Source organism: Tamandua tetradactyla, chromosome 11, assembly GCF_023851605.1.
Source record: "Tamandua tetradactyla isolate mTamTet1 chromosome 11, mTamTet1.pri, whole genome shotgun sequence".
Lineage (NCBI taxonomy): Eukaryota > Metazoa > Chordata > Mammalia > Pilosa > Myrmecophagidae > Tamandua > Tamandua tetradactyla.
This window is the reverse complement of record NC_135337.1, coordinates 46,251,588-46,266,861: the sequence shown is the minus strand read 5'-3', so window position 1 is coordinate 46,266,861 and position 15,274 is coordinate 46,251,588. Positions and strand designations below refer to the sequence as shown.

The 15,274-nt window shown below is 35.5% G+C and overlaps 1 protein-coding gene across 3 annotated transcripts in view; it reads right to left on the bottom strand.

The window, feature by feature from the left end:
- Positions 1-6,358, bottom strand: part of ADGRL4 (adhesion G protein-coupled receptor L4) — a 99,405-nt gene extending 93,047 nt beyond the window's left edge. For 2 of the 3 annotated variants that reach the window (XM_077120508.1, XM_077120509.1), the window contains exons 1-2: positions 6,246-6,358; positions 4,694-4,843 (exon numbers count right to left, since the gene is read on the bottom strand). In XM_077120508.1, coding sequence (XP_076976623.1) covers positions 4,694-4,843; positions 6,246-6,267 — 172 coding nt within the window. In that variant the 5' untranslated portion in view covers positions 6,268-6,358. Of the gene's footprint in view, positions 1-4,693; positions 4,867-6,245 lie in introns of all 3 variants that reach the window. The other variant, XM_077120510.1, reaches the window with a different exon arrangement.
- Between the last annotated feature and the right edge of the window lie 8,916 nt (positions 6,359-15,274).

The following is a 15,274-nucleotide window of genomic DNA, read 5'->3' as shown; positions in this document are numbered from 1 at the left end:
AATTTTGTGGCTGTTTGATCTTCTATTCAGACCACTAAAACTTTCTCCATATCCCCAGTAAGGCTATTTCATTTTCTTATTATTCTTGTGTTCATGCGAGTAGTAATTTTAATTTCCTTCAAGAACTTTTCGTTTGTATTCACACCTTGGCTAACTGATGTAAGATGCTTACTTAGCATTGGGCCTATCTTGGCTTTTGATGTCTTCCTCACTAAACTTAATCATTTCTAGCTTTTACGATTTAAAGTAAGAGATGTGAACTCTTACTTTCACTTGAACACTTAGATGTCATGATAAGGTTATTAATTAGTCAAATTTCAAAATTATTGTGTCTCAGGGAACAGAGAGATCTGAGGGGAGGCAGAGAGATGGGAGAATAACAGGTCATTGGAGCAGTGAGAACACACACATTTATTGATTACGTTTGCTGTTCTTATATGGGGATGTTCATGGTGCCCCAAAACAATTACAATAGTATCATCAAACATCATTGATCATAGATCACTGTCCATGGTCAGGTTCATGTGTCAACTTGGCCAAGTGGTGGTGCCTGTTTATCTGGTTGGGCAAGTGCTGGCCTGTCTGTTGCAAGAGGACATTTCATAGAATTAGATCATGATCACGTCAGCTGCATCCACAGCTGATTCCATTTGTAATCAGCCAAAGGGAGTGTCTTCTGCAATGAGTGATGCTCAATCTAATCACTGGAAGCCTTTTAAGGAGGATTTAGAAGAGACACGCTCTCTTCTTGCTTCAGCTGGTGAGCCTCTCCTGTGATGTTCGTCCAGACCCTCCATTGGAATCGTCGGCTTCACAGCCTGCTCTGCGGATTTTGGACTCTGCGTTCCCACGGTCATGTGAGACACTTTTATAAATTTTATATTTGCGAGTGTTCCCTGTTGATTCTGTTTCTTTAGAGAACCCTAACTAATACGTTCACCATAACAAAATCTGGATGGCAGCACATCTGTTTACATTTTTATTATATTTTTTATAACAGATATAATAATAATAAAACATTTGAAATAGTGTGAGAATGACCCAAATGTGACAAAGAAACTCAAAATGAGCACGTACTGTTGAAAAAATGGCACCAATAGTTTTGATCGATGCAGGATTACTCTAAATCTTCAATTTGCAAAAAATGCAATATTTGCAAAGTACAATAAAGTACAATGAAATGAGGTATGCCTGTACTATTGTTTTCATAGGTTAGGTAAAGTAACTGTTATAGATTGATCTTTGCTAAACCATTCTTATACACTGCCTAACAGGGTCATTTTGTAATACACAAAATTATCATATAACAGAATAAAGCCCATAACCCTGTCATTCTGACTTAATTCTCACTAAACCCTCAGCTGATACAACCTGTAATACATATCTAGAATGAAATAACTGGCCATCCTTAAGAAGCACATCTAGCCCTTTGTTACTACTGATTCCTTTGGACTGAATTCTTTGCCATTTATCAATTTTAATAAATCCTATTTATTCTTTAATTCTTATCTTAAATGTCACCTCCACGTGGAAGATTTTCCTAAAGTTGTTTGTGCATCTCAAATAGACTTATATTTATGGCCTTTATAATATTGCATAATAATAATCACTATTATATTTCTGTCCCACTAGACAGAAATCAAGACTGCTTTCTTATTTTCATTTCAATCCAAGGGCATAGCGCTGCCTGTTAGTCAGAGCTGTGATGGTTAGATTATGGTGTCAATTTGACCAAGTGACGATGCCCAGTTGTCTGGTCAGGCAAACCCTGACCTGACCTTTGCTGCAAGGATATTTCGTAGCTGGTTGATAAACTGGAAGGTTGGTGTATTAAAATATCAGTCATTTGATTGCAGCCTGTAGCTGATTACATCTGCGATCAACTAAGGCACTCCTCCCACAAATGAGGGTATCCCATCAATTCTGGACTTTTTTTTTAACATGGGCAGGCACCAGGAATCAAACCCCGGTCCTCCAGCATGGCTGGCAAGCATTCTTGCCTGCTGAGCCACCATGGCCCACCCCAATTCTGGACTTTTAAGTGAGGAGAGAAACTTTCTCACTGTTTCTTCAGCCAGTGTACCTCTCCTGTGGAGTTCATTCAGACCTTCCTCAGAGATGCCAGCTTCACAGCCTGCCCTACAGATTTTGGACTCCGATTCCCATGGTTGTGTGAGACACCTTTATAAATCTCATATTTACAGAACTCTCCTGTTGGTTCTGTTTCTCTAGAGAGCCCTGACTCACACAGAACGCTTACGGTCAACCTTTTGATTAAAAGCACAGGCTTTGGGATCAGACAGAATTTGGCTCAAATCTTGGCTCCACTTCTTATTTATTGCATCATTTGGGCAATTCAATTAACCTCTCTGAGATTCAACTGCCCCATGGATAAAACTGGAGGAATAATAGTGCATAAGAATGTTGTGCTAATTAATATCTTGGACTTAGTAAACAGTAGAGACTATCAATTCTGACGATGATGATAATAAAAGTGCTCAATATGTATGATTAGATGATTGGATGAAGCAGACTCAGCACACTGGTAAACTTACTTCTACGAGATTATAGAGTCCATGCTCCAAATAACTTGTTCAAAACTAACTCATGGAATAAAATACATTTAGTAAAGTTGGCTTATTACCATAACATTTAGCTGCTACATCTCTGAAGGAGTCAAAAATCTTATGATGATTATAACAATGATATGAAAAAGAAAATTACTTTTAATCCTCAGGACATAGGTGTATTCTATGTCCTGGCCAGTCATTTCTTATTGACCTGGCACCAATCTCCGTTAAAGATGGGGTAAGTTGAGAATTTTTGGAGATGAAAAAGCCAACAAAAGAGTCTTCAAACCAAAAAAGAGAATAAAAACAATTTAGCAGTTGAAAACACATGTTTTAAGGTTCGTTCTAAAGAGCATGTTCAGTATATGTTCCAAAAACATCTGTCAAAAATCCATCAGTGAATCAACAAAAGGTGAGAAAAGATGAAAGCCACTGTTTATACAGTTTTTAGAGGATATTATAAACCTCAAATAGTAAATATTAAAATAAAAGAATGTGTAACATTCTTCAAACAGGAAGAAGAGAAGATTTAAGCAAACATCAACATGATTTGAAAAGAAAAAAAAAATTCTAATTACAAATTGTGTTCTGTGTGAAAAGAAATTGCAGGCCAAAAGGACCTAAAGTACTTTCTTTCCCTAAGAAATATATTTTATGCTTTTCAGCTGGTTATTGATTTAGGCAGCAGGGGATAAAAACTGCATTGGATAATGGAAGACGTGTTTTTACAAAGAAATCATTAAAAATATGATTATAATCTGATTGGATTCTGAAAGTCCAAATAGTGAAAAATTATTGATGTTAATGATGGTAATTATGATAGTGAAAAGCATCTAAACAGCAAAAAGGCAAAATTTCTTATGAAGTACTCTGGTACAATTTGCAACGATTAGCAGAAAAGCACTCTAATATGTTTGATGCAATATTTTGAAGGTCACTTAACTATCAGCTTTCCTTATGCCATTTAATTAAACATGCAATAAAAATCTAAGATTATTTATGAAAAGAATTTTGTGGCATCTGTAGAATAGTTTATTACAAGTTCCAGCACTTTGTACAGGCAGATATGCCTGATCTAATGCACCATTAAGGAACTGTAGCTTTGCGCTACATTTTTAAACATTAAACCAATTATGATGGGGCTTGGTCTTCTATGCAGCATGTTTCATCTTTTTTTAAGAGCCTATCAAATTGAAACACGAGATACAACTCGTTTATGCTATAAGCAAACACATGCAATATTAACAATCTACAATATCCTGGCTTAATTAGAAAAAGTCCATGTTGTCTTAAATACATGTAGGAGTATAATACCACACAGTTCTAATTTTAACTTGCCATTTAATTATATTTTAAAACTAATTTATATGACTTGGAACTTTCTTCTCACAGAATGTTGGTCTGCTGACCCAAATAAAACTAGCTTCAGCTGAAAATAAAAGAGAATTAAAAAAGATTAGGGGGATGGAGAATGGCTGTAGTAGAGACTACAGATAAGAAATGACATAAAATTGATGATCAGATGTTCTGTTTGGCACTTCAGTGGGCTAAATTGCACTCTAGAAGGTTCCTTTCTAGCATTCTAGCTCTAGCCTCTAGTCTAAGTTCTATGAACAGAATATACTTTACAGAAAAGAATGTTTTTTTCATATATTTTCTTTACGCTTCCCTTCCCTCTCTCCATTTCTCTGTCTCTTCCCCTTTTACCATTTCTTACCCTCAAGGTTCGAAGAAGAAAAACTTTAAATCCCTTAAGATGATCCCCAAATTCATGTAGTCAAGTACTCAAGAAAGTGTCTGACAGCAAAACACACCAATATCGGCTGGGCTTCAAGAACATTGTTTTTGCTCCCAAAGATATCCCAAAGATATCTTTGGGAGCAAACTCAGATTCAGCAACTTAAGAGTTTGCCAGCTTCATTTGTCTCTCCTATAATTGGCAGTAGCCACACCAAAGATACAAGATCAAGCCATCAAGAATCAATAATCAAGTGTTAATTTTGACATGGGAAGTACAAACAGAATAACACAGAACAAGTAAATTACAGGGTGAAGGAAAAGTGATCATTTCTGAGAATTGGTTTTGACAATACAATCCAAAAGAGGCAATAAAGTTTGTTTACCTTCACAAATTGTGACACCATTTCCTGAAAATCCCATGTTGCAATAGCAGGCTTCAGCTCCATTCCGTATTTCACATTTCGCATTTGGGAGACAAAGTGCCTTGGTGCAATTTTGAGTATAGGTACAATCCAGCAAAGTGGAAAAGCCCACTAAATAAAATGAAGAAACACACCTTTTCAAAAAGAAAGAAAAAAAAACCCTGCCCCATTAGAGCACAATAAATATGTAATGATATTTTCCCAGCAGTAATACTGATGGCCTATTATATTCTTTTCTATTAAAATTTTTAATACTTTTTTTCTTTCCATTTAGATAAATGAATATTTAAATTTTTCTCAAAGGACCGTTTAGCTAAATAACAGCACAAGAGTAAGTAAATTTAAAAATTCAGACTTTTCATCAATCTTAATCTTTATCAAGTAAATGTCAAGAAAGCTAAAATGTAGAAGATAGCCTAGTTTAATAATAAAAACAGCATTACCACATCATACCACCAGATTGACCCAATATCACCTTGGCCCTGAGTGAGCCACTGTTAAAGGTAATTCTGCATGATTGCAAAGCATTTTCCTCCTCTGGGAAGGACTGTGCAGAAATCAAAGTAAACCCCTATTCGGTTTCTTTCAAATTCAAATTTGTGGTAATGTCAGACGTAAGGCAACTTAACATCTATGCATACTTTTGCTCTCTTCTAAGGATCATTTTTAATTCTGCCTTTTCCATAATGATATTTCATTTATATTTTCTTCCACTAAGGAAGAGCAAAACTCAAACTACAAGTCAAAGACTGATCTTCAGAAAATGTAACATCACACAAAAATGACCAACCCGGTTGAAGCATTTAAGACAACAAGACTTGATTTCAGAGTTATTGAAAACACAGTTGAGAATAGTATTTTGTGGACTGCTAGGAAAAGATAAGGAAAAACCTAGCATATTCTTTTTAAATTGTTGTTCCAGGCCCTCTCAGCAGAAGCCTGTTTGGGGATGAACAGTTATGACTCATGCAAGTTATTGTTCTGAAAACAGTCATTTGAGATAAATTATTCTTATCTAGTACCAAGAGATTGTTGAGCATTCAATTCTAAATTCCAGCCTCACACAGGACAATATATACTGTCTAAATCACAATTAACTCGCCTTCAAAGATTAGATTTATTATCTCTCTCCACAGCATCAACAAAATGGTATTTTAAATGAAGCTAGGGCCCGAGCTGGCAATCCCCGTAATAAGCAGGGAAGCTTCCCACCAGTGTTACTGGTTTGGATTTGACAAGTTTCTTTGGGGAGGGGTGAGGACAGAAGAAAAGTCAAGGACGGAGACTTTGGGAACTTCGGAGATGTTTCCAGTAGGAATAACAAGAGGACTTGGTCACTGGGCCCTGAATACTGAAATCCAAAGTTGAAAGGCCAAGGAGAAAAAACATCCTGAGAAATACTCCTCTTCTCTTGAAGGGTTTGCCAAATCCCCTTGGCAAGGGAGTTCCTCCTTCCCGGACGAGGGACTGGACCCTCCACGGATCCCGGGTGAACAGGGGCGCTGACACTCACCTAGGAGCGGGAGGAGTTTCATTGGCGGCAGCCGCGGAGGTGGCGGTGGCGGTGAGCGCGTCTGGGTGTGCGGGGCCTTGTGCCCGGACCAGGCTGGGCGGGGGCGGCAGGGTCCCGGCTCCATCCCCTGTGACGCGCTGCCTTCCTCTGGACACTTTCCGGCCTCTTTTGTGTGTGAGTGCGTGTGTCAAGCCCCGAGTCTGCTGGCCACGTCCGGCCTCTGGCCCCTGCCCCCAGGCCGCCCGGGCTCCGCTCCAGCCTCGGGGCTTTACCAACCCCGCAGACCCTCGGAGGGCTCACTGCGACCCCAGGCTCAGCACCCGCAGCGCCTCCCCAGAGCCGGTGCGCGATAGCCAAAACTCTCCAGAGACCCATGGAGCGTCTCTCCTGAGAGAGAATCCAGAATTAAATGGGTTTTAGGGATCCTTCCCTGCAACCTAATTCTCAGGACACAGGGTTCTTTTATTTACTAATATTTTCTCAGGACACAGCGTTCTTTTATTTACCAATGTTTTCCATAGAGAGCAATGGGCCAAGAAATAGGCAGGAGACTTGAGTCCTTGAATGGGATATTACCAGTACTCAGTTTTTGTCTGGTCAGAACTCAGGGTTTCAGAGTATAAAATAAGGATATAGTCTTTCTTGCCTTTAATATTGTGCTTAAAATAACTAACTAAAGCACAAACAACAACGAAAAAGTTTCTAAAATTAAACAGCTGTGGAAATAAAAAGTTCTGCTTTCCATTTGCTACTAAAGTTAACCTTACCCCCAGCCCTCACTCTCAGAGCAACTGGCTATATGGTGTATACTTTTCCTTTAGCATGTCACTATATGTGAGTTGGTTATATAGAAACAGATTGTACAGGTTGGAAGAGAGAAACAATTCTAATTTAAAAATTGGAAACAACTGGCAGGCCAAACTAATCCATCGTGACATAAAGCAGACTAGTGGTTGCCTGAGATTGGGTGGATGGTGACTGTTGACATGAGGAAGGGAAGCCCAAAAGAAAATGGTGGGGTAGTGGGAATCTTCTGTATCTTGAGAGGGATGGTGTTAATATGGGTGTATGCATTTGTCAACCCCCCTGAACCGTACACTTCGAACTGGGGCATTTTAGACTTAAATTATACCTCAGTCAAGTTGATTTAAAGACAAGAAATGACTGGCGTTTGTTCCATCCATGCAGATTGTTTCACCTTTAAACAGTCTGGCACATTTGTCACATTCCCTTTCCCTCCTGTTAAATTAGCAGACATGGTCTGAGAGTCTACTGTGTGAAGAGATAGCATCCTCCTAAAGATTCGTAGTCTCCAAGGAATTTATAAACCAGTAGGTCATGACGGAAACCCGTGTCAGTCTTGATTCCACAAGTGCTTGCGTATAGACATATTTCCCTGGCTCTCCACAGCATTTTCTTATTCCCTTTCTAATTTAACTTAATTCCTGCAGAATAACTCAAGAATGTGGTCACAATAGGTAAAGGAGAAGAGGAACAGAAGTGGCCTGTGACTTATCCAGAGTCATAGAACTAATTTAAATGACTGCCCTTGATTGACTCTTGGGGGTATTTTGCTCCTGAATCACCCTCTCAGTCATCCTGCTGTATCTTTCTAGAGTGGCAACCCCCTTGCAATTGTTGCAGGAATAAGTGGTCACCAGATTTTGCTATTCAGGGAGTCTGGAGAGTTGATTTAAATGCCCTAAATGCCTTGAAAAAGGCATTTAGGAGTTGATACTGTTGATAATTGGTTTTCTTTTGCATTTTATTTTCAGTTTTCCTTTTTAAATTAGGCAGTGATTACATAGAAAAAGTCTGGCATTAGTCTGAATGATATATTTTAAGACAGAGATATCAAAGACAGGGAAGCCAGAATAGTCCAGGAAACAGTCTATGGATGCCTGAATAAGGGTAGGAGAATTTGGGATGGGGAGAAAAGGAAGGGTCCAGAAAATGATGAAAGACAAATAGACTTCTGGTTGGCATGATAAGATTGAGGGATTTGTTTGTGACAGAGTGTGAAAGAGAGTTGTCTCGGTGTGTGAGCAAGGGAGGAAGTTTGGACCATTCACAGAAGTAGGGGAAATAGGATGAGGAGTAGCTTTGAAGGGAAAAAAAGTAATGAGCTCAATTTTATAATATTAATGAGGTGCTACAATAACCTGGGCCTATTTCAATGAAACTAGTCTCTCCAAAATCATTGAATATACTCATCATATAAAGTTGAGTGCAATGTACATACATAGAGAGGAATTTTAAAAAGCTTAGATACAGAAATATATTATTTTCTCAGACAAGTTATAAACTGAAATACAGAATTTAATTTTAAAATTACTATAAAACACTATTTCATATTTCAGTTAACAAATGGCTAGTTTTTAGTTTAGCCTAAAGATAATAGAAAATAGCCAGATCTTTAAAATATCATTCTTCTCTATTTATTGATTAAAATTAACACAAGTACGTTGAAATTGGAATTTTAAAAAAAGACATCAAATATTTCCTTTGTATAAGTATTCTTATTAAAATAGATGTTTTTCCTGTTTCTTATCAAAAAAATTTCCATACAGGTGGGCATGATGGAAAAGAATAGCATACAAGGGAGTTTTATGATACTTATAATTTTAAGATTGTTCTTTGTAAATGTCAATATCACTTAAATTTCACATGAAGATTATTTTAAGGAATAGCTATAAAACAAGCATTGTATAACTTTGGGTCCATTGCATTTTCATTAGTGAACATATTCAGAATTTTCAATAAAATTATTTTACTTGTTAGTGAAGAAAAAGTTAATTTTAAAGAAATACTCTCAAAGAAATATAGAACTGAATGTTTAAAATTTTATGAACAATCCTTATTCGGACACCACTGGGACATGTTTAACTTTTGAGGATATAGTGATCATTTACCACTGATTTTGATCTAAATATTATACTACTATGAAGCTCAGTCACTTTGAACTGCTTACCTAATTGTGGCTTCGATAGAATACAGCAGTGTGAATAGTCATCTTGCAATTTGAAATCTTGTCAAATTCATGATTAGTTCTATTTGGGTCTGTCTGTCAGGTGCCAAATTAAACAGGATTTCCTTGAAAGGTTCTTGGACAAATTGAAGTTTGCTGTGGAAAATATTCACCGTGAAGACTTGGATTTAGCTCTAGATTTTATCTTGAGCAGATATTCTCCTACCAGTTCACCTACTGTAAAATGGAGTGAGTGCCTGCTCTGATATTCATGGTGGGTCAGTAATACCAGACATCCATAACTTTAACGTTCTTATAATAAAGACCTTCTCTTCAGGTGTGTTTGTGGTGCCTGTATAGACAGGTACTAGGGTATATGCTACTTCAGGACCCCCTTCCAGAGTCTACTGTGCCAGTGCTTAATTCCTCACCTAAGTGTTGATACTGTCTGGATTCTGTTTGTCAAACTCTGTGCCCATATCCCTAAATATTAGTCATTACTCATATATAATTTGACTATTTTCAAATCATCGAACTTCTGTCATCAATTTGCTAATTTAGGTAATTCCTGATTCCTTCTTAATATCTCTAATTCCATAGTACCCTCAAAAGAATTATACTTTACCAATAATATTTTCCAGCATATATCAGTTTTAATAAAATCTAGCATTAAAAGTGCACAATTGCCAAAGGGCTGTACAAAGGTAAAGAAATAAGAGAAACTGAGTTATGTATAAGATTCCGAAAGGTAATCTGATTGCAACATACTCAATGCCGAAATTAAGAAAAGCTTTAGCAAAGTGGTACATCAGCTCCTCAAAGAAAAGGAATTTTCATTAATGGTTGAGGACTAAGATTCCACGAGGTGGGCTTATTTACTTTGAACTTGGCAGCAGGAATATTAGAGTTGGCTTTTTTATTCCCCTTCATGATAACTAACACAGTGCCTTTAGTATGACAGCTAGGTAATAAAAATATATGCTGGTTGATTCAGTGGAGGAAGGAATATATAGAGAGAATAGTGCATAGGAAAAATTTATCAAAAGTGTGCATTTTTATTTTTGGAGATTAGCTGGAAATTGTTTGTCTCAGAGATCTTTGAGGATTCCACATATATTTCATGTGACTAGCATATAGTAAATGTCAATCCTTCACATTTAAATTAAAAGAAAAGGCCAATTAAATCCATAGTTATTTGTAGAGTAATTCATAGTTCCCCAATAGTAGAAAGAAAAAGTTGTTTCTTTTTTTAACCTACTGTCAAACATGAAATTAACCAGTCAGTACAGAGATTCTACAATTTTCAAAACTAGCTCATGGAAATTGTGTCTCTGTAGTCTACAATTAAGTCTGTTAATATCTGTCAATATTTTGTATCAAAATTAAATTATAATGTTTTAATACACATTTTCCTCTAGGTATTTTTAATAAATTCGTCATCTGACAATAAAACTCAAGTTAGTATTTAAAAGAAAACCTTTTAAAGGTAGCGTCTCTAAACTATGAACAGGAACACTCCACTGGCTTTTTGCTACTACATTTTTTTACGTAAAAGAAGATTTATAAAGCATCTGGTAATTTTCAGAGGTTTGACTGGAAGGGAGGAGAACCAAATTCCTTCCCAGTCTGGTCATTCAATTGTTTTGTGACCTTCAGAAAAATCACTAAATCTTTCCACTATTCTGTTTCATATTTGCATATCTCCCTGCTTTGTATAATGTCTCCTTTCTTATGGTTCTCACTCATAAAGATTTATAAACTACCTCCCAAATTTTGAAACTGATGTTTTTGGCATCTCTGCTCTAAGCTACACATTGACTAAAAAGAATAAAATAAAGCATCTGCATCTAAATTAACAACTGTTTGCATTTTAACAGATTTCTAAATTATTTCATGAATTTATTTTCTTTTAGTTCTATTTCATTTTATAAAAATATTAAACTGCCCATTTTTCAAAAGGGCATCACTTCTGAAACAGATACCAGGTTAAAATCACCTTCTATTTAATATTTAATATGCACTTTTAACTCTGCTTCTAACATGTTATAGCAGTATTTTCCTTACAGTTCATTGCTCTTCTTTATTGTGTTGTCCAAAATAATATCCCAAGAGGTTACAGAATCCATCAGGATGTACAAGCAATTTAAGTTGTTTCTTTAGGTATGTAATATGTTGCATTTGGCACTACATGTCATCTACCTTGGCATTCTTCAATCACCTGGTTTATTATATCTTCTTATAATCCCCTGCAAATGCACAATATTTTTTTAACAAAATTAAATATTTTAAGTATGTACTGTCAGCAGATTTCAGTGGCTTGTTATTCACTATCATCCTTATTATTAACATGCTTATTGAAAATACAAGTTTCGGTCCAAATCTCCAGGGAATATCATTGTTCACTTCTTATCACTTTGAGAGTTGTATTTTTATTCTTACTCTTTACTTTCCTCATTGCCACGTGTTTTAATTTCAGACAAAATTTGATTTTCCTATTGTAACCTGTTTAATTAATAGCTTTTGTAAGGAGGTACTGGCCTAAAAAATAGAAGGTATTAGAAAGTCTAGATAAAGTAGATTAGCTGATAATCATTTGTAATTTATTTCATTTAAAAAAAGTTTCGAGCCATGCATTAGGCTCTTAGCTTTTGCCATCTCTCCATCTAGAACCAAAAATGAATATAAATACTACTTCTCCAACCAAATGCTAGTATAATTTTGCCTACCCTGAAAAAAATTAGAGAAATTTAACCATTTACTCTTGGCCATGAAGCATAAAGGTATCACTGAGACATACTTTGTAAATTAACATTTTAAACAAAGTATACAATATAGAGTTAAGTTTATTTTACGTCTTAGCAAATCACTCACAAATCAATTGTAATAATTTCTCTTCCAAAATTGTCAATTATTGATTTTCCAAATTTTAAATATATCAAATATAGCTTATTACTTTCTCTAGTAGCATAGAACACTGTTGTTTTTTAAAAAATCTGTGAATGAAAATAGGTTTCTTTGTTATATGAAACTATATAAATCCATTTATTTTATTCACTGACATAAATGAGTGATGGGAATCTGGAATAATGATCATTTTTGGTGATAATTCCAAATATATTTCTGCGACTGGACTTCTAGAAGAGGAAAGTGTTTAAAACAATGTCCTGAAAGTGAAAATTGCTTGTGAGATGTAAATAAATGCTGTGAGATGCAATGATCATGCATGTGAATAATGATATGAAAAAAAAAACTCACATTATTTTATTTGCATGAAAAATGTTATTGCTGAGCGTAAGACCTTAGAATAAACAGATTCTATTTGCAATAGTAGAAATTCAAGTATTTACAAGTAACTTTCCTAGTAAAAAATATATATATCTAAAATGAAAAGAATTATTAGAATTTTCAATAAAATTATTTTACTTATTAGTGAAGAAAAAGTTGATTTTAAAGAAATACTCTTAAAGAAATATAGAACTGAATATTTAAAATTTTATTGACAATCCTTATTTGGGCACCACTGGGACATGTTTAACTTTTGAGGATATAGTGATCATTTACCATTGATTTTCATCTAAATATTATACTACTACGAAGTTTAGTCACTTTGAACTGCTTACCTAATTGTGGCTTCAATAGAATACAGCAGTGTGAATAGTCATCTTGCAATTTGAAATCTTGTCAAATCCATGATTAGTTCTATTTTGGGTAATACCATTCAGTTGTTTGTGAAAGAAGGAAATTTCAGTTGAATTATGATCAATATAATTGACTTTCAATTCTGAGGTAGAGATTCTGTTTTAAAGTATGCTTCTCATTTTTTCTAATTAAATTGTAAGATAAAAATAACGGATTCCAATGTAAACAGTTAACATTTTTATTAATCTAGGTACTTCCTTTCCTTACAACAGGTGAAAAAAACAAACACTGAGCTGCGTATTTTGTTTAAAGAATATATGATTTTACACTATTGACAAGATTTCTTTTTTATCATAGTTTTTGCTTTCTATTTAAAATTTCCAGTATTCTATAATTAGAATTGCATTTTTAAAATGCATTACTCTTCTCTTTGTGAAAATAAAATTATTTCATATATAGCTGTAAAAAGTGCACTTTTGAAAACTTATAATAATGTACATCACGTGAAAGCTGTGCATCCACTATTGACTGTTTTCTTTGAAGACTAAAATTAATTGTATTCAGTATTTATACTTTCAGTGCTAAGATTGATAAGGTTGATGTGTACAACTCTAAGTGGTGTGTCTTATTTATAGTTTCCTGTGGTCCATTACTCTAGCTTTCAAGAGGAAACATATGATTATGGTCTTAGAGGTTGTCCTGTAAATATACTAATTTTGTTCCATTTCCCCACTGTCCTGTCAATAATATGGCCAAATCTCATCCTATGATTTTGTTTTCTCTTTGCTTTTTTTTTTTTCTGAAGGATTTACAAAGCTGTCAACATGTTGGATTAAAATTTTGTACCTCTGTCATCATAAAATGTTCTGTCTTAACTATTATCATTGAGGTTAAAGCTTGCATACCTCATACTCCAACTGTGTAAACATTTTAATTAGAGTTAGAATGGCAAAAAAAAAAAATCTAATTACCAGAATCTTTGAATTGCAATTTCTTGGTTCGTGTTGAGTACTGTACAGCATTCAGGAAGTATGTACGGTAAAATAACTTGGCTAAATGAAAACTTTTAATGCCTATTACCCAACTTTCAACCTAATAACCTATTATTAGAGTATCAAATCACTCCAGCACTGAATCACTCCCAAGTATTATTATCCAATAAAAGCAATAGTTTGTTTAACATCTAGTAATTAAGTACAGTACTTGGAACAATGGTGTTCACTTTCATATATGTCACTGCGTCAATGGCATCGCCATTTGTTTCCAGTGACTTTGTGTGCCTCAAAGGATGCCAAACTATTTCTGAAGCAAAAGTCACTGCTTTGTCTACCTGACCTGACAGAATGAGAAACTCAGTAACGTCCATCCTTCATCTTCTAAATCTGTTGCCATTGCCTATTTATCCCTCAAATAATCAGGGAGTGAGTGTTTTAGAATTATTTTTTTCTTGTATGACTTAGGGAGATTAATTAGGGGATTCAAATCAGACAGAAAGAAATATAGGTAGGGTAGTAAATTTAAAAGAAATAGTATGGAACAAGCTTCCAGTTTGATGTTATTCTTAAAGAATACTAAAGAATCTTAGTATCATTCCAGTAAAGTTTGCCTCTGTATTTTCTTTGGTAGAGTCACAGAAAGGTTTAACTTTCACTAGGAAACACACTGGCTGGTTTAAAAATTTACAATAAGATGATTTTTTTCACTCATAAAAAAGAATCAAATAATTCAAGTATTAATGATGTTTCTCTCAATGTTGCTTCAGGTGAAACATCAGATATCCTCTTTTTATCATTCATTTTTCAGCAAATCTTTCTGTCTACTGTGTGTCAGATTCTGTGGGAAACTGAAGACTCAGAGTTATGGTGTCACAAGCAGATTCATCCCAAAAAAGTCCTAGATGCTAAATATGGGTTGTCACAACAATGAGTCAGTTGGGACCTGGAGATGCACTGCTATATTTTGGCTGTTCCAAACCTACCCAAGGTGCCCATGTGCTAAACAGTTGGCTCCGTCAATGGCTGATATCAAAATTGAGATTGCACAAGACCCAGATCAGCGTCTAATGCCCTCTATAGTTGACAAGGTTGATTTTCCACTCTCCCCATGGAAACGGAGGGCAGGGTCCCCTCCACCAGAATGCACATTTTTACTTCTTGTCTAGCAGAGAGGCTGGCCCTGCAAAGAGGACTGGAGGGTCAGTGCCTTCACTTCTATTGCTGACCCTTGCTTGTAAATTTCCCTGGATAGGTAGCTTGCAGGACACCTAGGACACAGGATACCACTGAAGAAGACTCCACCTGCTGCTCTCTATTCCTATAAAGCAAGCCTAAGAAAATGGCCTCTGAGAGAGGGAGTAGACTCTTGGGAGCCAAGAAATCTGGTTTTCAATACTAGCTGCCCAGTATCTGGATACCGTAAGGCT